This window comes from Berkeleyomyces rouxiae, assembly GCF_048999995.1.
Source record: "Berkeleyomyces rouxiae strain 22BRR77 chromosome Unknown BrBRR77_ptg000001l, whole genome shotgun sequence".
Taxonomy (NCBI): domain Eukaryota; kingdom Fungi; phylum Ascomycota; class Sordariomycetes; order Microascales; family Ceratocystidaceae; genus Berkeleyomyces; species Berkeleyomyces rouxiae.
This window is the reverse complement of record NW_027396491.1, coordinates 2325781-2350260: the sequence shown is the minus strand read 5'-3', so window position 1 is coordinate 2350260 and position 24480 is coordinate 2325781. Positions and strand designations below refer to the sequence as shown.

The window sequence follows — 24480 nt, the reverse complement described above, 5'->3', positions numbered from 1 at the left end:
AATCTGGAGAAGTACTCCAACAGGAGTATATGAGCTGTAAAAAATGCCTCCACTGTATATATACGCTGGCCTTGGTTCAAAAATGAGTTGCTTCATTTGTCTTCCGTTTCAGAAAAATGGCGCAACTTGCCAGTATTGAAAAGAGCTTTAGCTTGGACCATCCATAGTAATAAGACGAGTTAGTTAACTAGTTGTTGGTAAATCTGCGTAACACAAAGTATTCCCGAATTTCTGCAGCTAAAGTAGTTGCCTCAGGTTGCAGGCAGCCAGATCCTCGAGTTCACAAGTGGGACATTGAACTTGATTTGATTTGATTGTCTTTATTTTACCTGTCTACTCGCGAGGTATTCTCGACATACGACAGGGGACTAAAACTAGTACCAAGAAATACATACAGAAGCTAAAGAACCAAAAACCCAGAATCATGCATACAGAAAATCCCCACAGCACGAAGTATAATGACGGAGGGTCCCCCGACCGCCCAGCGCAATGGCTGTCCTTCGCTTGTAAGGCCCCAAACAAGACCCCAAGCCTCGGCCTTTACCCTGTAGAAGACCAAACCCAAAAGAAAGATAGAACATGACAAAAGAAAAGTAACAAAGGAAAGACAAGAAGTAGAGAGAGAAAGGGAGAACGAGCAAACAGACGAGAGTGGCAGCGCGCGCGCTAAGCCGAGAGGCCCGGGGGAGCCCCGCACTGGGAGGTGGAGGGGCGGGCGGTGGTAGGCTCGACGGGGAGCGAGCGGGAGGGTCAGCGGCCTGTGGGTGCACCTCAGTCCTCGCGCGGCGGTGGGCGAGTAGCACAGTGGGTGCTTTAGCTGCCTTGGCGGCCAGCCAGGTGGCCCCGCGCTTGGTGCCTATCAACTTCTGGAAGAAGCTGCGGGACACCCGCTGTGGGTTCCGGGGGCAGACCCAAACATGTTCTGGGGCGGTCTCCGATCCGCAAAGGGGGCAGGAGAGCACGGCGTCCTCATGTTCGAAGCGGCGATGGTAGGCCGCAAAGGGACATTGAACTTCATCTAGAGTTTTTGGGGTGAGGGTGAATATGTCAGTGAATCGTTACTTCATTCTCATGTTCTGGCTAGGTTCCATCTTCTCCCTCTCCCTGCCTTTGTATCCCAGGTCGTGGGAACTGTGGGTCTCCATGTGCACGTGTCCATGGGTCACGTGTCGTCATGTACCCTGGTTGTACCCTTATGCCAACTCGACAAGAGTTGATATTTTTATGTGGTTGGTTTTTGACTAGCTTGGTTGGCGAGGAGCCAGGGCGCCACCACGTGGCCGCCGCGTGTGTCAGTTTCGTGACCACACAGGCGCGGAAAACTCGATCGGCATACGACAGATACCACGATGGACGATCGCGTCGTTTCACAAAATTGAGGCACAAAAAAAGATTGTCGAGTTGGCATAAGGGTACAACCAGGGTACATGACGACACGTGACCCATGGACTTGACTTGACTTGACTTTATTTTACGTGACTAAGCTACATGAAAAGCATTACACGGCCCGCCGTGAGGCGGACACAGATCCTAGCAGATCTGCTAGTCATGAGAAAACCCTAGAAATCGGGGCTTTTCAACCCCCGCGCGAGCGTAGGATATCTAGTGGGTGGAATTCTGCATGTGTGGTACAAGGAAACAAGTAACAAAAGAAAAAAAAAAAAAAAAGGAAAGTATACAGAAACGAACGCAATAAAGCACATGGTAGCAAAAGAAAAGACAGAACAGAAGCAAAACAAAAAACGAGAAACCATATCTTCGAAAGATGGCGCCGCAAACAAAGGAAATATGTGAGAAGGTGGTGTGGGTTTATTCAGCCTGCGTGGCGCTGGGCGTCAACTTCTTTGCGAGAGCGCGGAAGCCCTTCTCGGAGACGATCAGCTTCTGAATGAATCTTTCTTGGAAAGGTCTAGCGACATGGGCGCAGGTCCATGCGTGGAAGGCAGACTTCTCCTCGTTGCAGTCTGGGCAGAGTAGTTCGGCGTCTTCGTGAGCAAAGCGGCGGTGGTACTGGGCGAAATCCCCATGAGCGGATCTCGCACTCAGCACCCGACCAACCGTCTGTCGTCCGAAGCTTTTATACTCGTGCTTCCAGAGTTTGGGCGCATCTAACTGGTGTGTCAGGTGGGAGGGCTTCTTCTGGGTGTTCCACCACTTGTCAGAGCCTTCCTGGAGCCATATTTTGCGCCACCGCTGGGCCCGGGCAAGCGACATAAACTCTGTCTCTGCGTGGTCCCTGGCAGCGCCTCCTTTTGCGCGTTCGTCAGCCGCTTCGTTTCCCTGCACCCCCATGTGACCAGGGACCCAGTGTACGTAGGCGGTACAGCCGGGCCTGTGGATGTGCCAATTGCGAAGCTTTGACTTGACGCTATCGATCTGGTTTTGGGACGTTCCGATCTTTGTTGTTGGGTTGAGGATGCGGTCGACGACACTCCTGTTGTCCAGACAGAGGTGTAGAGTTTTGCTTTGACCCGCGTATTCCACTTCAGCACACTCAAGTGCATGAAGGGCTGCGATGGCTTCGGCAACTGCGACCTCATTCCATTTACCCGTTAGTATGGACCCTGCGAGCGTGTCCTCCGGGTACCCTACGACCCAGCCTGCTCCGGTGAAACCAGAAGCCAGCATGGAACCGTCCGAGTACGCCCATATGTCGTCAGGACACCTGCTCCGCCGTTCGGCGTGTCTCTGCATTTCCTCCTCCTTGTCGGCGAAGGGCAGAGATCCAGGGTATGGTGATATAGCTGTTTTGTCATACAGGAAGCTGGCCTGTGGAATTGATTTTGGTAGAAGCCTGCGGAGCGCGTAAACTCGCGCGTTTCTCTTGTCCTGGACTAGCATGTGATTGGGGTCAAGGGTTGCTAGCCGGATGGCTTCTCGGTGATGGAGGTCGTCTAGGATGAGTTCCATCGTGGGGATTTTGGCTGCGTGATGGAGCAGGGCGGTCGAGGTCGTGCAGTACACCGGGAGGGTCGCCCGGAGGGCTGCCCGTAATGTCTTTCCCAGTTGAGACTCTAGATGCACAATCTGCCGCCTGCGCGTCCGTAAAGGCCACCATGCGACCGCAGCAAACGTTAGAATTGGTATGACACACGCACGCACTGCATGTATCAGGGACTCTGTTGGTGCCCCTTTGTAGACTCCGGAGAGCATCCTGATTCCACTGACAGCCTTTTGGGCTTTCCTCACGGCCAGAGCGACCTGGGGGCGCGGAGACTGCTTTCTGTGGAGGACGCCTAGCCAGCGTAGGGGTTCGTTGACGCCGACTGGAGCGAGGGATTGTCCATTGGGGAGGATGACCTCGGGGTTCCCCATGTTTCGCTTGTGGGTAATGTGAATATACCCGGATTTAGCCCAGTCTAAGGAGAGCCCGTTTCCGGAGCACCAGGACTGAGCCACCTCGAGGTCCATCTTAAGGAGAGCAATATTCTCTCTGAGTGTTAAGGATTTGGCTACGAGACACCCATCGTCTGCATAGCCTAATGCTATGGGGACTCTTTCATATAGCGGGGCCATGAAGAGGAGAAAGAGTATGGGTGAGATTAGTGAGCCTTAGGGCAGGCTTCCACCAAGGGGGGTTGGTTGGTCGTGGAACCCATCTAAGGAGATAGTGGAGGTGCGACCTGACAAAAAGGAGGCTGTCCAGCGGCATATTGAAGCGGGCCATCCTTGTGAGATAGGCCGGTTCACCATGCGGTTGGGTGTGACGGAGTCAAAGGCTCTCTTGATGTCGAAGGTGAATATAGATGTCGATCGGCCTTGGTTCCTCAAGCTCGTCATACAGGGAGAGGATGAGGTCAGTAACCGATCTTTTGGGCAGTGCGCTCGTGTAGCGCGGAGGGATGATGCTTCTTTCCACAGCAACATATGAGAGTCTTTTGGCGATGAGACGCTCTAGTGCTTTGCCTAGTGTGGGTAGCAGAGAAATTAGTCGATAGGAGCGCGGGCTAGACATGTCCCTGTCTCCGGGTTTCGGGAGGACCACCATCGCGGAGTGCTTGAATGATGCGGGATGGTGGCCCCAGTGGATGCAGCCGCGAAAGAACTTCACGTAGATGTCTTTGAGGAACGGCCACGTGAGTTTGAGCGCTGCATTCGGGATGTTGTCGACCCCAGGGGTGGTGTTTTTTGGTTTCCACATCGCGTCCCTAATCTCTTTCTCTGTGAAGCTGTCCAGGGGGTCTGTCGCGCGGACAAAGGGCAGGGGGTGGTCATCGCTGACAGCCTGCTCCGGCACGTGAGTGTCACGGAGGAGCTGAATTTTGTCAGTCGGAGCTGTGATTTCGCGCCCGTCGGGTGCCTTGAGCGGTGGGCTTGTTAGTGGCAGCGGTTTGTGCGCCCACTTAACTGCTCGGAAGAGGTCCTTGGCATCCTTAAGCTCGGCGATGAGAGACTTAAAGAACTTCCTTTTGGCGTTACGGACCGCCTTCCTCAGGCGTTTTTTTGCACGTTTTAAAGCGTTACAGCGGACTGGATCTTCTCTTCGTTTTTTCCAGCGCTTTCTCACTTTGCGGTGTTGTATCACGGCCTCCTTGCACGAGGAGTTCCACCAGGGGTTGCCGCGGCCTTTGTCAGAGGACTTAGTTGTGGATTTTGTCAAGACGTCGGAGATGCCCTGTTGCAGTTGGGCCGCCAGGTTGTCAAGCTCTAGATGTTGTTGTTCAGTAGGTAGGGCAGAAAGATTTGGGTAAGTTGCCTGGAGGTGCGCGGCAAGGGAGCTGCACTCTCGTTCGAATTCTTTCTGGTCTAGGGATTTCATATTAACTTTGTTCGTAGGCCGTTTGCGTGCCACTTCGCATCGACTGATTGTGACCACCATGGCGGAGTGATCGCTGCCGCATGTGAGGGCTTCGTCGAGTATTGCCTGGGCGTGGAACGTTGGTGGGATGTTGTGGGAGATGATGGAAAGATCCAGCACTCCTCCTGCATCATGGGTGGGGATGTTGGGGTCCGTAAGGAGGACCGAGTTCGAGTCCAAGAGCCAGTCTGCAAGCATGTCGGCATTACGGATCGACTGGAGCACCCTGGCATCCCATCTGGGGTGGTGTAAATTGAAATCTCCGGCTACCAAGTATGTCGGGGACAGCGTGGCATTGATTAGCAGTTCGGCAGCTTCGTTGGTTTGATGGCTGCCTGTGCCACTGTTGTATACATTGACGATGTCTAGAGGTCGGTCCCGTAGTCGAACCTGAATGCACAGGATGTCGGTGTGGGCGCCGAAATAGTCGGTCGAGTGCGCGAGAATGTCCGTACGGACGTAGGTCATCACTCGGGGGCGGGCGGTCCACTTCTGCAATGGGGCGAAAGTGGTGTATGTAGGGTGTCTCTGCGTCTTTTGTCTGAGGAGATCAGAGGAGATCCACGGCTCCTGAATGCAGACGATGTCGATCTTCTGCGTTGCAGCTATTTGAAGGCAGGCTGCGTGCACGGTGCTAGATCTATGGGTGTTAAGGTGTGCAATTTTGATCTGACACCCAGTCCCCTGAGAGACTTTCATAGCCGTTTGGGGTTGAGAACCGTATTTTGTGGCGGTTGCCCATGAAGACTATCGTCTCCGTCCTTGCGGCAATGTGCTCCTCGAGGAAGCAAAGCTTCAGGGTGCCCGTGTTTGACCCTTCGGAAACCTCTCTCCAGTTTACCATGGTGGGGTTGGCGCCGAAAGCCTCTCTGGCATGAGTCTTATAGAGGTCGTCGGTTAGTTCGACCTCAACGTCCGAGTATTTTCCTTCACTGGACGTGAGAGACTTGACTTTCTTGGGCACGTCAGCGACAATCACTGAGACCCAATTGGCGGCCGATTCGATTTTGGCATCTCCGAACAGCTGGGATAGCGTGCTGGAGGCCTGGACGATCGAGTCCTTGACCGAGACAGGAGTGAGGGCCAGCCCGGAGCGGACATGCTTGACCTCACTGACTCCGCAGTTGTCGGGCAGGAGTCTGTTAATCTGTTCCACCAAGGAGAGAGGGTGGATGGCGCGGAGGTTTGAAGACTCCTGAAGGCGCACGAAGACTCGGGTGTCCATCGTGGGAGGCTTGCTCTTGGCCTTGCTGTTCTTGTTGTTCTTCTTCTTGTTGTTGCCGGTCTCGGTGGGGGCTGGCTGCTGTTTGGCTTGGGCTTTCTTCTTACTGCCCTTCTTCTTGCCCTTTTTGGGGCCGACCTCGGTCCACTCCTCCGCGTCGGGGACCTCGACCACAGAGGCGGTCGGGGCAGAGGGGGAGGGCGCCTGGATGTCAGCGGAGGGCGTCTTTTTGTTGCTCTTCGGCTGGGGAACAGGCTCGGTTGCAGCGAGGGCTGCGTCTTGTTCTTGTGAAGCCGGGCCGGCCCAGCGGCTGTCGGAGAGACCGCGGGTAGTGCGTGCCGGGCGCAGGATTTTGCTAGCGTTGGCCATCACCAGAACAGAGATCTGCTCCAGGAAGCTGGCGATTTGGTCCGAGTTGGCCGATTCTCGGGTTTTTGTGACAAGGCTGTCGAATCCTTGGCAGAATTCGGTGATGCAGGCCTTGTTGGCCAGGCGGCGCAAGGCCTCCTCTTCCTCCTGCTTCTTCTCTTGTTCCTCAAGGTCGTTGAGGAAGGCCGACGTGGAGGTGGGGGTGTCGACCAGGATGGAGTCTAGGACGAGGTCTTCGGACCAGTTCATATCCTCCACGAGGATGGGGCTCTCGGCCCGGGTTTGACGCGCCAATTGCTGCTTGAGCGCGTTGGCGTATGACTTTTTGACCTCAGCCTTGCCGGCGCGTTTCTTGACGCCATGTGACCCATGGACACGTGCACATGGAGACCCACAGTTCCCACGACCTGGGATAGATTGATTGGTTGATTCTTTATTTACCTGTCTACTCGCGAGGTATTCTCGGCATACGACAGGGGACTACAAGTAGTACCAGAAATTACATACAGAAACAGAAACCTAAAATCCAAACCATGCATACAGAAACCCCCCGCACAAAGTGTAATGACTAAAGTGTGTCCACCCGCCCAGCCCAGAGGCTGTCCTTTGCTTGTGTGGCCCCAAACCTGGCCCAGAATCCTGGCCTCGCCGCTGATGCAGACCAAACATAAAAACAAAAACAAAGGAAACAACAAAGGGAAGTACAAACAAAGAGAGAAACAAGTAGGAAAAAGGAGGTGATGGCAGCGCAAACGCGCTAAGGGGGAGACCCCAAGGGTACGCCGTCTCTAGGTGGCAGAGGGGGCGCGGGAGGGGCCGCGTCTTGCGCCTGCGTGTCCGGCCTCATGCGGCGGTGAGCCAGCAGGGCCGTGGGGGCTTTGGCTGCTTTGGCGGCCAGCCAGCAGGCTCCGCGCTTGGTACCGATCAACTTCTGAAAGAAGCTGCTGGACACCCGCTGTGGGTTGTGGTGGCAAACCCAGATGTGCTCCGGGCTCGTGTCGGCTCCGCAGAGGGGACAGGAGAGCACGGCGTCCTCGTGCTCGAAACGGCGGTGATAGGCCGCAAAGTCGCCGTGTCCTGACAAAGCTGTCAGCACCGCGCGGGCGAGGTTGCGATCGGTCTCGTCAAGGAGACTTGTCCAAGCCTTCTTCGGGGCCTGCACCGGGCGGCGCAGGTGAGGTCTGGAGTTGCGACCCTCTGCCTCCCACCAGGCGCGAAATGCGGTAGTGACCCGGGCGCGGAATTCACTGCATGCCCAGGAGAGTGACATGCCAGTCCTTGTGGTGATTATGTCTGCACCCCACCTGGCTTGTCTGTCGGCGAGCTCGTTGCCCACGACATCGGAGTGGCCTGAAACCCAGATCGCTTCCACCTCAATGGCTCCATCTGGCCACGGTCTTGGCCTCGGATGGTTGGCGTCGGGACGTAGCCAGTCCGCGCAAATTGTTTGGGCTCTCCGAAGGTGTTCCTCGGAGGTTCCGGGCTTGACGTCCCGGGACGTGAGTCTACTCACCGCTGCCATGTTGTCTGAACAGATCCAGACTTTGCGGCACCGCGGTTTGTCCCGCAGGTCGACGGCGGTTATGGCCTCGGCAATGGCCAGCACTTCGGCGTCGTGCACCTCGGCGCGGAAAGGGACCGGGCGGTTTCCCGAGAGCAGGACCTGTCCCCCCTGGATAATTACCCAGCCGGCGCCAACCCTGTTCGGACTCAGCTTCGAGCCGTCTGTGTATAGCCACAGGTCTGAGGGGGGGGAGGAGCGGACCAGAGCGAGGTGTGCTGCAGCGGCAGCCTCTTTGTCACCCCGGATCGGGGCCCGGGTCGAAGGTAGCTTGCCCTTGCACGGCGGCGGGAAGCTCGTGGACAGCTCGTATGGAAGCATACTCCTAAGCTCACCCAGTATGCCCCACATTGGCCTTATGGAGCCGAGGGGGTGGTTTGGCGGGGCCAGCGCGACTCTGAGAGCAGCCGACCCAAGGAGGTTGTCCAGCGCATAGCGCATGGGAGGGAAGCCCGATGCGAGGTTGTATATTGCACAGGGTGTGGTGCAATATAGCGGCAGGGCGGCGCGGAGGCCTCTGCGGACGGTGCGGTCGAGGAGCCTTGAGGCCCCCAGTAGCCCGCGGCTCAGCGGAGCGTTGGGCGGGGTTGGGCGCCACCATGTGGCCGCAGCGTAAGACAGCTTGGCAACCACGCATGCGCGGACCGCCGTGAGGGCGCCCTTGATCGGGGCGCCTTTCCAGCACCCGGACCCCACGACCTGGGATACAAAGGCAGGGAGAGGGAGAAGATGGAACCTTGACTTGACTTGACTTGACTTTATTTAACGTGACTAAGCTACATGAAAAGCATTACACGGTCCGCCGTGAGGCGGACACAGGCCCTCTCGGGCCTGCCAAACATGAGAAGACCTTGGTCATCGGGGCCCTTCGACCCCCGCGCGAGCGTAGGACAACCAGTAAATGGAATTCTGCATGCGACAAGGAAACCAGTAACAAAAGCAAAAAAAAAAACAATTTCCCCAGATAAACCCTAACCCCCACAAAAAGTTGACCATCCCCACCAACATTCGTTCGACCGAGAAACGTAGCCAGACACAAAGTCGACCATCACAACCAGCGTGGCATGGAAAAACCCGAGTCGTTGAGCGGGTGAAAAACCATACCAGGTGAGCCTCCGGAGGCTAGGAGCGTATCCTTCCGCTTTTCGAAGTGGCCGCCGCACCGAACCATGGCTGAGGCCCGATGCAGTCCCCGAGTGCCACAGCAGGACAAAGGAAAGACAAAAGAAACAGAAAAGAAGGTGATGGACTGTCTGAACCTTCAAATGGACAGTCCCGAGTTGCAAAGATGGATCCACGAGTTGGTGTGTGTGGCGGCGATGAAGGGCCGGCGATCGCGAGGAGGGTGTCGTGAAAAGGGGGCGAGTCGACGGCGAGGAAATCCCTCAAAGTTGGGAGAAAGCGGACTCTGGCTTCGCAGCTCGTTGTCATGTTGAAGAGACGAGAATGGCAGCAGCATTGGGATCGTGTTGCTGTCCTCGTGAGACCCTCAGCCTAGGCTCGAGGGGGGGAGGCCGACCTCAAAGGTACCCCCCCGAGGGTTGTAGGAGGGAAGGTTGAAGATGGAACCTAGCTAGAACATGAGAATGAAGTAACGATTCACTGACATATTCGCCCTCACCCCAAAAAAGATCATGATTCTAAAAATGTATGTTGACAAGAACGAGATTCGAACTCGCGCGGATTGCTCCACTGCGAAGGTATCTTTTTCCGGAGGAATCAACCTGAACACAGCGCCTTAGACCGCTCGGCCATCTTGCCCGATGATTGCTGAATTTGGGTGCTGGTATCCCGGCTCTTGGAGGCACGGGTCCGGCCCGTGCCCCACAAAAACACGGTCCGTAAATTCCGGCAAAAATACATACAACACCGAGGATTCGCATGTGGTCACCCACCATACTACTGGTTCGGCGCTCTGCGGCTTGACTAAGGGGGAGCAGACGGGACCCCGTATTTTCCGCAGGCTATGGTCGTATGTGGAATATTGCGGTCAAAAAATCATTTATGAGGAAAACATTCACTTGGGCGGGAGCAAAAACAACTTCCACCTCACCTTCACACTAAGCAGACTCACGATATAATCATATAAAAAAAACATACAACACTGGGGATTCCCACGTGGTCACCCACCGTAGTACTAGTCCAGCGCTTTGTAGGTTAACTAAGGGAGAGCGGACGGGATCCCGTGCTTTCTACAAGCTATGGTCGTATGTGGAGGGGAGGGACGGTGTTTCTCTTCATAAGGAACCTGGAAGATTCCGTGGTGTCCTGGCACACGACGTTAAGATAGACAACAGCAACATTACACTGTGTCTAAGCAAGGACAGCTAGCTGGTGAAGGTGGAAGAAGGTGAAACAAAGGTTTGTCATCAACAAGTTGCTTTCAACGGGAGAAAGGCTAACCGGAGTAGCCATGGACTAGTGAAGGAATGCTTGAAGAAGAGAAGACTCATTTGTCTATGTCTATACCTACGTCTATATCTACGTCTATATCTATGTCTAATTTTCCGCACCTACAAGTTACCACAAGCATATGGGCTCCCCATGGGCCAGTAGCCATTTGAAAACCTGAAACTTCACTCACAATCTCACTCAACAAGTGTTATAACATTGATGCAAACTCACACCTTGAATCTCGGACTGCCACAAGAGAATCACTAATGGTATTCTTTGTGTAGTTACTCGTAGCAGTGATCCAGCCGAGGGACCTCGTCGCACCAGTTATCATTGCATCTAGTGTTGCACTCAACACCAGGCTCGACAAAGACACGGAAGGACTGGCCCTCCCAAGGAAGACGAATAGCAACCTCGGGGTCAAGCCCATCAGTTCTGAAGCCAGCGGCGCAAACGCAGCGGTATCCAATATGATCAGCGCCCTTGAAGATCCCAATGCAACTAGTACTTTGGTGGCACTTGTTCATGCCAGGCCAGGGCTTGCACTGGTCAATGCACGTGACAGGCTCCTCCTCATCGTCCTCGAAGTCCCTTTCCTTGTTCTTTCTGTCAGAGTTCTTTCCCTCGGACTCCGTGATTTTCTTATCCTTCACTTCCTTCTCATCATCATCGTCCCTCTTCTCAACCTGGGCCGTTCTGAGCTTACACTCAACCGTGCAGCTGTCGTTGTCGTCGTTGTTTCCATCGTCACACTCCTCGTCGGCCTCAACGATGCCGTTACCGCAGACACTCGTGCAGCTCTCGGGGTACAGGTTGCAGACACGCTGGGCATCAACAACCGAGGGGTAAACGGACAACGGAGGGAACACGACTCCATCTTTGGGCTCCAGGGGGTTGCCCTCGACAAGAGGAGATCCATAGGCGGCGAGGTCAATGTGCATAACAGAGTTGACATCGTACTCGCCTAGGGCCTCCATCTTCATACCGCCAAGGTCAAAGGGAACAAAGTTGCAGCCGTAGCCAGTGCAGGTGTCGGCTTCACAGTTTGCAGGCTCACATTCCAGATACTGCTTGGTCATGGGGTCGAACTTTTTGGTGCAACGGATGCGGTCGCAGAACAGGCCAAGGTGCTGGTTTCTATCGGGGCGCTGGTGCTCGTGAGCAAGACCCAGAACTGTTGTTGGAGGTTATGGTTAGCACTAGGGTTTAGCAGACATATTGTTAGATCAAGGGCAGGCGGAAGAAGACTCTTACGATGGCCAATCTGGTGAACATAGTCACGAACAGCCTCGGTTGCGCCCAGAAGTAAATAGTTAGCTTCGGGGTTGGTAGTGTGGCCAAAGCTGCTAGTGGTCAGGTTTCCTTCAACACTCTGGACCACCACAGGCCCAAGAGGACCGCTACCAATTCTGTAGCCCTCGTTGGTGAACCGCAGCCAGGGCAGCTTAGCCTTCCAGATGCGAATAGCCTCATTGAACATTTCGCTCCGCAGCTTTTCGCTCGCCTTGTCGTACCAGTAGTACTTGATCTCTCCACCAGTCCACAGGCTGTACTCGTTACTCTGGACAGAAATAGAGCGAGCCTCTTGACCAGGGCGCACAATAGCAGCATCCATGTTGACCTTGCTCCCATAAAGCTCGTCGCCGTTGATGACAACGTGACCCTCGTAGTCAAAGTATGCGACGCGACGGTGGGCATTCGATGAGGGTTTGCCAAACAAGGCCCAGGGGTTCAGGGGATATTTCATGTTGGTGGTCTCCGTCTTGTCATCATCAACTAGAAGACTGTCAAAACCATCTTGGCGGGCCATGACGGCCTCGGAAGCAACGGCAGCAGCAGCAAGAGCGTGAATCAACTGCATTTTGGTGGTTGGAAGAACAAGATGTAACTGAATATAAAGTGCTTTGTATGTTGATGCTAATGAATGCAAGAGATGCAGAAGAAAGAATGAGCGAAAATGAAAGATGCAGATGCAAATGCACAAGTGAGTGGTGGATGGAAGAGTCAGATGTGCTGTTGATGAAGAGGACATGGCCAACTATATATACCATCAACTCGACTTTCAAGCACCGTCAATATCTCGGGTTCTGGGTGGTGTCCTGCCATCTTCGGGTTCTTCCCCCAAGATCTATCGTGGTCTTGGCAGTGAGGAAGTACGATGAACACGACACCATCTGGCGATGAAGAAAGGCCCTTGTATGCCCTTATTCTGATCAGATCTTGTTGGCAACTAGATTATTCTGAGAGAGCTCTACCTGTGTCTTAGCCCAAGACCTCAACCCACCCCTCGCCGTACCATTTGGGTTCCAGTTCGGTGTCCGCCGATGCGTGTCTGTGCAATGATCCATGGCGTCACACATCATATGCTAGCTGGCATTGCCAGAGAAGAGCATTGACCACGCTAACAAGTAAAGATCCAGATCGATGGAGACGACAAGCCCGTAATTGTGTACCAGGGAACAAGAGTTCTATGTGTCTACAGCCCACAAGGAATAAGCGACCAATATTAGCCGAGATCGCGTGTACTTGACACTGAACCCTATTATTAGTTTGCAGTCTCGTATGTGCAAGTGTCCCTCCTACATTACATGCCAGACATCCCATGATGTTACGCCCCCATGAGCCGTTGGCCCAGGCCACACTACGTATGTGTGCTTTCGATTTGCCTGTCTTTCGTTGCCAGCACTACGTAGGTAAATACCTGAAGGTGTCTGTCTTCATCTATCTGTGCCACGTTAGAGTCTTCTATGAGATCGAGCGAACAAGCAAGGTCCTTTGAAAAGAAGTCCATGTTTGCTTTATGTTCTAGCGCAAGCGCATATTCCACAAGCGCGATAATTCTAGTTTGGCTGCTTCTGTAGTCGCGCTTGGTGCGTCGCTCCGATTTTGTATGCAGCCCAATATTTATATCTGCGATGAACCATCTTGTCTCAGGATATCTGCGCCGTACATTCCTTGATGTGATTCTAGAAGCCTGCAACGTTTAGACTGCACAGAACCTTGCCATTTCTGTAGCTCTCCACTCAAATATCCAAGTTTGTTCTTATAATGATGTCCAGTCGTCCGCCCGTCATTCGTCCGAAACTAGATCTTTCTCTTCATTCACCACATCCCTCCCTGCGCATGCTAGAAACCATTACCTAAACCGCCAAAAGCCTACAGTCGTCCGCCCATCATTCGTCCGGCTGGTATATCTTATTTCTCATCGAAGCCCTTCCTATGCATACTAGAATCTCTCCCCAAAATTTCTACAGTCCCAAGCATTTGGCACCAGGCTAATTACTGCCCCATGATTACAATTCCAAAGCAAAGACTACATGAGAGTCAAATGTCGTAATACGCTTTTGTTTCATGAATGGACAGTAGCTGCTTCGAATTGCTTCTTCAAATCTCGGGAATGATATCGTCGTCTTGAAAGTCTTCCGTGTTACTCAGATATCAATTACACTCTCCTGTTTTACGTACGTGTAACCTCACATCACAGACAGCCAAAAGTTCAACAACATACTACACCAAAGATCCGCATGCGGTCATTGTGGTCACCCACCATACACCTGACTTGGCGTGACTTTATTGAACGTGACTAATCTACAGTATATAGAAGCGAGCTCTATCCTAACCTCAAACTACACCCCTTCTATTAGGGCGACAGCGTTCTAGCTGGAACTGAACCTGTTCCCGGGCTAGTGGAAAAGGAGGCCAGTAAGAGGACGGAAGTCGGATTCAGAGGCACAGGTACCGCGCTTGCCAGGGGCACAAGAGTCCCTCGGATATCACCCGAAGGCCCGGGGGACATCACCGTCATCGCGATTGAATCGCTTAGTGGCGTTGACGAGTTCGTGAAATAGCCCGGGAATGCCAGCGACGTCGGTAGCGAAGTTTCCTCGCTCTTTGCCTCCACAGCCCCGCTTGGACCCTTCGATACCGTGAAGAACTCTGGGTTCTTCCACGTTGTCCGGGGGTAAGATGGTCGTGTAGCCATCGCGGTGACTGTGGGTCTGTGGTGCGCAGACTCCCGGCTGGTCTCATCCCCCAAGTTTCCCGCCAAGTTCCCGCTGCGACGTACTTTGGATCCCGCAGATCCATTGAGCCCCAAGAATCTGTTGTCATCCACATGAGGTCGATCCTCAAGAAATGCTGCAGGAACCGGCGTCGATGTGTTGTCGGTAGCCAGCCGGGGGCCAAATAGGCGGTCTTGAACAAAGCCCGAGACCGCCGACGTGATTGTGCTGTCGCCAAAGTAGCCGCGGGTCACATCCAGTGTACGTCCAGAGTCGCAAAACGCGTCGCCGGAGTTGCAGATGGATAGAGTGCGGTCGACATTGGCCATGCAGATCGCGAGCGACGGGCGGACCATGCGGCCGCTACCAGAAGCAGAACCAGTGTTCCACGGAGCACTCGCATCGTGGCTTCGGTCACTGAACCGGACATCGGCAAAAACTACAGCAAGACGTAGTTAGCAAGAAGAAGTCGCACATTATCTCATCATCCCGAAAGACTTACCATGGCGCCGGAACACCTGCTGATCTATCAGCGGCGCCGCCATCTCATGTCCAGGCTCCGTGAACTGAATCGGCGCTGGCCCACACGACAGACCCGACACCGCTGTCGCCCCTGTTCCCTGACTGAGCAGGGCGATCTCGGCTCGGGGGTTGGCCCCAATAATGCGCTGGAGCCCTTGGACAAGCTCAAGCGTGACATCACCGATCGCCACGAAATCAAGCTTGTCGAATTCTTCGTTGTCGTCCAGGCCAAGGATGCCACGATCTTGGGCTGAAAGGGTGGTAAAGTTTGTGCATCTAACCTGGGTAACTAGGGCGCTGTGTCCAGACGGGACAGTAGCGCGGGCGATGGACGCTAGACCGCGGAGACTCTCATGCTGGTCGAGTCGGTCCGGCACCAGCACAAAGATTTTGTCAGCCTCAGCGATATCAGCCACTGCCACGCTGCTAACCGTCTTTATTGCGCCAAAACGCACCCAAGAATACGCGTCTTGCGACGCCGCGCGGAGGACATGAAGTCCGTCGAATGTGCCAGAAATGGCGCTCTTGATGCCAGTTGTAATAGAAGAAGACATGTTGGGAACGTAGAGGTGGAAAATAATGGGATATCAAAAGTGAGCAAGTTAGAAAAAGACGAGACGTTGTGTCAATGTAATCCATGAAACTGGGGTTGTTTTGAGGAAGAGTGGTGTTAGAAAGCCACCTCCGAGACAGCGGATTCAACGGCTCTTTATAGGTTTTTGGTTACGTGGGAGATTCGGTCTTCGAAAAGCTTTCCTCTTTGCTTTGAGCCGGGAACTTCTGTTGCCACAGCCTTTTTTGTCAATTTCGGCATCGTGAAAGTGTGCTTGACGTCAAGTTCCACGGCGCTAGTCCGGGCCATATCAAGAAAGGCCATCGAACTATACGCCACCCGCGCTTGTTTTCCAACATTCCAGAGCGGCTAATATCAAACCAGCTAGATTCGAAGCAGTGATATCATGAATTCGTGGGAAATCAAGTCTCAAACTGCCAGTGACAGACGGCGTTGGTGACGGTGGCCAAATACCCGGCAGGTAGATTCCACACCGCCAGTTTCAATGAGGACTGGACCACTTCAAATTGGCGATAGTGCAGTAGAACGGCGTTCGGCTTGCTTTGCCACTGGCGCGAACAGTTTGGCTTGGCTGTATTTGACGTGATTAAACTACATGGAGAGCATTACACGACCCGCCGTGAGGCGAACACGGGCTCTCGGGCCTGTCAAACATGAAGCACTTCACCTCGAAAACAACTACGCCAACATCGGCCCAACATCGGCCCAGCCGCGCCCGGCAGCCCCCAAACGAACGCCGCAAAAAAAATAAAAATAAAAATAAAAATAAAAATAAAAATAAAAATAAAGAGAAAACCCATCATCATCCGCTCCCACCTCTCTCCCGGAGAGAGGCGGTGGCAAAAAGAGATGTTGACAAGAACGAGATTCGAACTCGCGCGGATTGCTCCACTGCGAAGGTCTTCCGGAGGAGTTAACCTGAACACAGCGCCTTAGACCGCTCGGCCATCTTGCCCGGTGATTGTTGATATTCGGAGTGACATCCGGTCATAAAATTCCTCCGCCCTCACGGCTCGCCACCCCGTCGTTTGATTTCATTAATTTGTGCAACTAGATGTCAAATACACTCAAGTCAAGACTGTAAGCCAGCCACCCAGACCCTATGATCTGAAGGCACTAGTGCAAGATACCCTGTCATCGGTGCTGTCATCAAGCATTCCGCCGGGTTCAACGAGAGCCGGTCCTCGTCAAAGGTTTCAGATGCCGAGACCCCCGCCGAGTCAATGTGAATTGAGGTTTGACAGACCAAACGACCCACACAAATCTAAAGCTCGATAACGAGATGGCCCCATTTAATCCCCGGCAGGCCCAGAGCCATCTTTGCTGCTCACATAGACCATGACGGCTTTGCGGAATTCCATGTCCGATTAGAGCGTAAGAAAGCCGCGATGAACCGTATCACCCGGCGCTTTTCGCCCTGTTTTCGGTAGTTGGTTAATGTTGATATACTACTGTCCCACAGCAAAATGACCGCCTTCTGTATCCTTGTTTTTTTTTTTTTCCTTTTTTTTCGCCAGCCCATTTGAGGCCTGACGAGCTCTCTACCCCCAACAACCACCAGTACAATCCGATATGGTCTAGGGGCTAGGATATCTCGCTCTCACCGAGAAGGCCGGGGTTCGATTCCCCGTATCGGAGATACTCAAACAACGGTTGTTCTGTTTGAACCCTTCCGGGCACACGGGATCCGGCTCCACTTTTATTCCATTTTTTTCGTTTTTGGGTCTGGGAAAAGTGGAGCGACTGCCGGGGACAGAGTTTATGTCGCTTGCCCGGGCCCAGCGGTGGCGCAAAACATGGCTCCAGGAAGGCTCTGACAAGTGGTGGAACACCCAGAAGAAGCCCTCCCACCTGACACACCAGTTAGATGCGCCCAAACTCTGGAAGCACGAGTATAAAAGCTTCGGACGACAGACGGTTGGTCGTGTGCTGAGTGCGAGATCCGCTCATGGGGACTTCGCCCAGTACCACCGCCGCTTTGCTCACGAAGACGCCGAACTACTCTGCCCAGACTGCAACGAGGAGAAGTCTGCCTTCCACGCATGGACCTGCGCCCATGTCGCTAGACCTTTCCAAGAAAGATTCATTCAGAAGCTCATCGTCTCCGAGAAGGGCTTCTGCGCTCTCGCAAAGAAGTTACGCCTAGCGCCACGCAGGCTGAATAAACCCACACCACCTTCTCACATATTTCCTTTGTCTGCGGCGCCATCTTTCGAAGATATGGTTTTTCGTTTTTTGTTTTGCTTCTGTTCTGTCTTTTCTTTTGCTACCATGTGCTCTACTGCGTTCGTTTCTGTATACTTTCCGTTTTTTTTTTTTTTTTTTTTTTTTTTGTTACTTGTTTCCTTGTACCACACATGCAGAATTCCACCCACTAGATATCCTACGCTCGCGCGGGGGTTGAAAAGCCCCGATTTCTAGGGTTTTCTCATGACTAGCAGATCTGCTAGGATCTGTGTCCGCCTCACGGCGGGCCGTGTAATGCTTTTCATGTAGCTTAGTCACGTAAAATAAAGTCAAGTCAAGTCAAGTCAAGCCGGGGACAGCGAAAAAGAAAAGAAAAAAAAAATTTACTTCGCAATGAAAATGAGAAGACAACTTCGGCCGCCTTCACGACGGGCTTCCGGAGAACTTGGCACCTCCGTTCACCGAACCCTCGGAAGGGCCCGAAAATTGATGATCACGATGGGATTCGAACCCACAATCTTTTGATTCGTAGTCTTGACTTGACTTAACTTTATTTTACGTGACTAAGCTACATGAAAAGCATTACACGGCCCACCGTGCAATTCTGCATGTGTGATACAAGGAAACAAGTAACACAAGAAAGAAAAAAAAAAAGGAAAGTATACAGAAACGAACGCAGTGAAGCACATGGTAGCAAAAGGCAAAACAGAAGCACAACAAAAAACAAAAACCATAAACTCGAAAGATGGCACAGCAAACAAAGGAAATAGGTGAGAAGGTGGTGTGGGTTTATTCAGCCTGCGTGGCGCTAGGCGTAACTTCTTTGCGAGAGCGCAGAAGCCCTTCTCGGAGACGATGAGCTTCTGAATGAATCTTTCTTGGAAAGGTCTAGCGACATGGGCGCAGGCCCATGCGTGGAAGGCAGACTTCTCCTCGTTGCAGTCTGGGCAGAGTAGTTCGGCGTCTTCGTGAGCAAAGCGGCGGTGGTACTGGGCGAAATCCCCATGAGCGGATCTCGCACTCAGCACACGACCAACCGTCTGTCGTCCGAAGCTTTTATACTCGTGCTTCCAGAGTTTGGGCGCATCTAACTGGTGTGTCAGGTGGGAGGGCTTCTTCTGGGTGTTCCACCACTTGTCAGAGCCTTCCTGGAGCCATGTTTTGCGCCACCGTTGGGCTCGGGCTTGATTCGTAGTCAAACACCTTGCCCTTGGGCCACGCGACCTTCTTGTACTGATGAAGGAGACAGCAAATGTTCAGCTCCATAAAGGAAGTGGGGCCGGGCCGACATCGGCCGGACTGCCGGGGAGTCGTTCGGAGCATGACTACAACCGACTGTTTTCGTCCGGGATATGGCGCCGTGTTGCTAAGAAATAATAGTGAGTATACATCAAATAATACATGCATACATACGTACATACCAGTCAGCGTCGGTCGACATTTTTGTCAAGGGTCAGTAGCTGGGGGTGCATGCAGAAATACTTTGTCATCCAGATTATTGGGGAATATCAACAAAGAAGCAAAAGCTAAGTGATTAAAAAAGTGTACATGTCATGTATTTTTATCATCCCGTTCTCTCTCAGTGTCTCATTCGTTCTCTGGGTCCGGGTTCACTGCTCGCAACACACGTGGTTGCGGTTGATGTACTCTTCGGGAGTAGTCCTGCTCATCCCGCAACGTTCCGACGCTGTCTTGGCTCTGCCGTCTAAAGGCCGGGCTGTATGGATCCATTCGAGGGTCCATGGGCATGAGTCGGCTGTCACGACGGCCAGGGCTGGCAAAACCAGTCTCAATGCCCTTGCCGCTGCCAAATCCAATCTTGGATTCAGACTCCATGGCCTCGTTACGTTGGCGCCACTTGTACCAAAAGAGGCCGGCTATCGCCATGACAAATGCAGCACAGACGCCAACGGACACTCCAACTATCATGCCTGTGTTGCTACCTCCACCACCACCGCCGTTGTTTTCGGGAGTGGCTGTTGCTATCGTGGTGACAGTCATAATGACACCAGCAGCGTCAGTCGTTGTCTGAACAGAAGTCGACTGTGTTCTTGAGGTCTGTGAAGCAAACATGGTTAGTGATCGGTGTTATCTTTCCGGTAAACTGACAGTGCTTCAGTAATTTAGGTTTGTCTTTTTCTCGTGTACAACGGCATTTCTCTTGTGTCGAGACCTGAAGAAAATTCATCATCGGTTGATCATTTCAATCATATACACGGTTTCTTGCTCTATCCCATGTCGATATTTCAAGTTCCGTGCATTGTATATGGACAGGTGAAGATTCAAAGGGCGGGGTATGCTGGCTGAAGGAGACCATAAAACCAAACAAGGGGCATATCATACTGGTAGCAGGGTAGGTTTTTCGGATGTAGATGAAGAAGTGTCACCGACCACAGAGGCAGAGATAGATGATGTAGTAGTACTATCGCTAGTACTAGTTGATTCCTGTCCATATACAATGATTGTGGAGTTTTGTTTAGCTTTCTGTTCTTCTTTGGCGAAGCCCCTAATAGAGACTTTGACAAAGCAACGCAAAAAGGCAAAAAGACAAGAAAAAAACAAGACGTGCAAGACAGGATGGATAGCAATGAAAATGGGTAACGCAACAGAGCAAGATGCCATAGAATAAGACCAAGTTTTGGTCCCGACTCAATATGAGAAATCCCATCGATGAGAGAGAAAAAAAAAAAGCATGCAAACATAGTAAAGCAACGAACAATCACACAAAGGGGGAAGGGGAGCACTCACAGTAGTTGTCGACACTGCCTCGGAAGTAGAAGAGCTTGTTGGTGTAGAAGAGGTCGATGTAGAAGTGCTCGACTCAGACGTCGACGTCGAGGCATCCATGGTTGAGACTGGTAAGGGCCCGATCTCGACGTATCCATAGAGATGGTTTGATCTGCTACCACACCACTCACTATACCCGGGGCACTGTGTGTCGCAATTGGAATCATCAACAAGGCTATTGGAACCGGGGGCTACGTTGGAGCACCAGCAGTATTGATACTGCACAATAGCATAGGCGTTTGATGGATCCTGCTCTCTGCACCAGTTGGTACATAGGCCTTGCGTTTGATACATGCTATAATCTACATACAAAGTTAGCCGAGTGCCAGTTCGGGTGGCTTGGGCGAACGCCAAAAACTTACTGCCATTTCCCGAGCTAGCTGTGTTTAGTGATGAGCACATGTCGGCTGCCGTGTTACCGTTGATGGTTTCAGCTACTGCTGCTTGGTGGAATAAACATGACGCAAGGGCCAAAATGCCGCTTGCCTGTGTTATGGAAAAAAGCATTGTGATAATGAGAAGACCGGAAAAGGGAAAGATGGAAAATGTTTCTCCAATAGGAGCGAAAGATGGTAGCCAAGAGGGCTGATTAGAATCAATAAAGAGTAAAATGAGCAAAAGAGTGACCGGCAGTACACCGGGGCACCTTTCGCGACGAAGGGAAATGGAGAGTGACGGAGGGTGACGGAGAGGGATGGCTTGGTCTACAGCACCAAGTTCTGAGAAGCGCCGTCAGGTCTAGGTTCGGATGGCAAATTAATTAGCTAACAATTCAGAATATAGGGCAGCTCAGCTGGAAAGAAATTGAAGAAAAGGGAAACAAAGATGAGACAAAAACGCCAAACAGTCAAGAGGGTACTGGTGATGTGCTAACGGTATATTTCCGCAACTGGCAGTGATGAGGCTTGTGCGCGAAAGATGGCGATATCCAATGCAGGCGTGAGGTGGTGAGGGGCAAAAAGGAAGAGAGGTCAAGGTGGCTGATGCTTTTGTTGACGCGCAGTGCCAGGGAAAAGGGTGACAAAGAAATCAGCCAACAAAGAAAGCCCAAAAAGAGAGCTCGAGAAATATGGACAAGATGATGAGCTTTGCACCTGTACACTCTGGCGTTGTTCGTGGCCAATTTGTTTCGTCGGCAGGGTAGCACAAAAGCCATAAGAGAATAAGTGTAGGAGTTCGACGACAACGATAGAGAAGAATCCTTGTGCTGGAGAATCTTACACACGGTTGACAGGGTGTTACAACGCGGGACAGAGAGAGAGGGCTGTTGGTTTGGTGATGAATCAAGGGCCACTAAGTTTCTTGCCTTACCAGCGGGACCAGCCCCAAAGAGTGGACAGCAAGGTATGCAGTTCGCTCAAGTGACAGCAGTGGCAGCCAAGGTCGTCCGTTGGTATTTGAAGAGGAGAAAGGAAATAACAGAAACAAAGCACAGAGAGCCAGAGCAATCAAAGAGAAAAAAAGCCAGACAGGAAGGAAACAAGTGGTCGCAGCGCTGGCGCTGGGCTTGCACACGATCCTGGTTAAGTTTAAAAAACTTATAGAGGCGAAAAAAGAACGGTATGAGAGAAAAAAAGAGACAACGGCGGCTCTACAACAAGCGTGGGTAGGGGGGTAGTGAGTGGTGTGGCTTTGTCCTCTTTATTCCGGAGAAGCCTAGCCAAATGGGGAGTTGGCGGCTTGTTTCTGAGATCACTCAACGACCGGTTAGAGTGTTTCTCTTGGCTTTTTGTGTTTTGCTGTTCAAGACAACGAAGAATGGGTAGCAGAACAGACTTTGTTTCAAGCTATCCCAAGTCCGTCTGAAGCGACAAGTGTGACGGGGAAGGGTTTTCGCGGGGTTTTCTCGTGGCTTTTGTATGTGTGTATATCTCGTTCCTCAGTGAGCTCTTTGCGTGGCTTGTCCCCATCAGGATTGGCCTGGGAAGTTGGGTTGGATTCTTAGTGGCTGAAACGACGTGTCGAGGGCCAACGTGAATATTGTATCCAGGAACAAGTGAGCAGAGTTCATGTGAGCTGAGCCTTCTAGGCTTTGAGTGACACGCAAAGGATTTGGCTTTCGTTTGGCTTTTTTGGCCCGTTCCGCTGGCTCGTTGATTTCCAGTTATGGCTTGGCAGTTTAATGGTGCGTATTAGAGTTGGCGTCGTTGGTGGTGACGAAAATAGGGAGCACAACCGGCGGAAACGAGAAGCCCGAGGAGAAAAAAATTACCATGCCAAAAATGAGGGCAAGGGATGGTTATTCTGGCACATGTCTGCACTGCAGAACAAGCAGCTAACAGAACAGGGACACCAAATGTTCGAGGAATATGGCTCTCGGCACAACTATGACGCAAGGTTTGGTGGGAGTTGGGAGACTGTAAATCTTTTGTCGGCGATCACAATAGTAGAACAGTCGGGAGATTGGTGTTTTTTTTTGAGGCGCCGTTGGCATTTTCTCAGCTGATGCTGAGTTCGGTAGCGGAAAATGGTGATGATGATGGATGAGGGAAGAAGAAGGGAGAAGAGATTTTTTTCAACAAGAACAAGACAGAATCAAACAGAATCATGAAAACAAAAAGAGAACGAGCATGACGAATACCGCCACTAACTCGGGTTCTTACCTGGTGCTAGCATCCAGCACAAAACTGCAGTTGCCGCGACGTGTTCAAGATCAGGCTATGAGCCCTAGCCACGTCAAAGTTGCCGTACAGAGATAGAGGCAATGACGCCGTCTTGGAGATTGGAAGGCGCATAAAACTCAATCAAGAGAAGCGGGCGGCAGTTGCGGTGCTGTCGGTCGAAGGCGGAGCTGGCAAGCAAGGCCGTTATTGGCTGTTTCTGCTGGTCTTGAATGGGCAGCTGCGCAAAGAGATGGCCAATAGTCCTTTCTTAAGTAATGGCGTAGATTGCGATGGCAAGCACTTTGCGGCGGGGGGAAAGAAGTGGCTTCGGCGATGTCGATGGCGGCAAGAGAGGAAGAAGGGTCGACGGAGATGAGACGAGAAGCGAAGGAAACGGAAAGAAGCAAATCGCAGGCGGGCAACAGAAAACAAGCAGAGAACAACAACAAAAAGCAATCACAGCAACTAAAGAGACACGAAACGATGAGAGAAGACACAAGAGAACAAGGCGGCGGTGAGGAAAAGAAAAGGAAGAAACGAAGGTCAAGAAGAGAAGAGAAAAGAATGAACAATAAAAAAGGCCGAGCAAAAGTCAAATCCAACCCTCGTCCCGTCATGACCACATAAGCTCGAGATCAAGCACAGGTGGACGGCGGCGCAACATATATTGAGCCGCTGGCATGGATTATAGGCCAACAGTGAACAGGCCGGACCAAGATTAACGAAGCCCACTTACCACAGACAGACAGCCAGCCCGCACGGCACAGGCAAATTAGAACAAATGGGGGCATTTTATCGCCTGATCGCCGTGGACTTTTACTACTTACAGTTACCACCCACAGCTGTTGTTCACTCAGACTGGGACATTCAGGTTCAGGCCAAGCCAGGCCAAGGCAAACGGCAAGGGGGCAGGGGGCAGAAGCGAGCTTGCAAAAGAAGCTCAAGGGAAGCCCGCTCTCTGTCTGTCTGTACGTATGTCCATGTGTTTCTGTGTGGAGAGGGGGTTGCGGCCAAGCAACAGGTAAATTGGCCGCGGGTTTATCACCATCAAGTGAGTCTGCTGGTGATTTGCGCAAACACAACAAACAGGCCGCCTCTCTTGGCCACGGCGAAATCTTGTTGCTGGCCGACTGCCCACAGCCGTTCTAACTGACTGATGGCGACGACTTTTGCCAGCCATTCCGTCATTCCTTTGCTGCTGTAGGAGCCTGCATGCGTGGTGGTGGAGGGGCGAGGGGCGTGAGTGCAACTTGCAAGTCTGTAAGTGAAGTGCCAGTGTGTACTATGTAGCACTCATCCAGAATCTGGCGCTCGTTTAGAAGCCGGTCGTCTGTTCAGCATGCCCTTGTCGATGCTCGTGCTATCTGGTGCAGCATAGCAACGCTGCTGTTAAGCCCTGGAGGGTTCTACTTTGGCAGAGTATGAAACTTGGGAGGCAAATTGGAACGATAAGAGCTTGTGT

General features: G+C 52.3%; 5 protein-coding genes across 5 annotated transcripts; all 5 read right to left on the bottom strand.

Moving 5' to 3' along the window:
• Positions 1-1809: 1809 nt before the first annotated feature.
• On the bottom strand, positions 1810-6638 carry BROUX77_000682 (uncharacterized protein; the record flags this gene model as incomplete). The annotated part of the gene is made up of 3 exons (XM_073751842.1): positions 1810-3433; positions 3783-5438; positions 5518-6638. 3 exons carry the CDS (start codon positions 6636-6638, stop codon positions 1810-1812), a joined length of 4401 nt encoding a protein of 1466 aa, XP_073608919.1.
• A 508-nt stretch (positions 6639-7146) lies between these two features.
• BROUX77_000681 (uncharacterized protein) lies at positions 7147-9121 on the bottom strand (the record flags this gene model as incomplete). Its single annotated transcript, XM_073751831.1, has 2 exons — positions 7147-8649; positions 9050-9121. 2 exons carry the CDS (start codon positions 9119-9121, stop codon positions 7147-7149), a joined length of 1575 nt encoding a protein of 524 aa, XP_073608918.1.
• A 1507-nt stretch (positions 9122-10628) lies between these two features.
• On the bottom strand, positions 10629-12205 carry BROUX77_000680 (uncharacterized protein; the record flags this gene model as incomplete). Its single annotated transcript, XM_073751820.1, has 2 exons — positions 10629-11518; positions 11599-12205. The coding sequence occupies 2 exons, from the start codon at positions 12203-12205 to the stop codon at positions 10629-10631; spliced, it is 1497 nt and encodes a 498-aa protein (XP_073608917.1).
• Positions 12206-13984: 1779 nt separating this feature from the next.
• Positions 13985-15421, bottom strand: BROUX77_000679 (uncharacterized protein; the record flags this gene model as incomplete). Its single annotated transcript, XM_073751808.1, has 2 exons — positions 13985-14784; positions 14848-15421. 2 exons carry the CDS (start codon positions 15419-15421, stop codon positions 13985-13987), a joined length of 1374 nt encoding a protein of 457 aa, XP_073608916.1.
• A 3794-nt stretch (positions 15422-19215) lies between these two features.
• Positions 19216-20922, bottom strand: BROUX77_000678 (uncharacterized protein; the record flags this gene model as incomplete). The annotated part of the gene is made up of 4 exons (XM_073751797.1): positions 19216-19686; positions 19972-20112; positions 20377-20717; positions 20778-20922. 4 exons carry the CDS (start codon positions 20920-20922, stop codon positions 19216-19218), a joined length of 1098 nt encoding a protein of 365 aa, XP_073608915.1.
• Positions 20923-24480: the final 3558 nt, after the last annotated feature.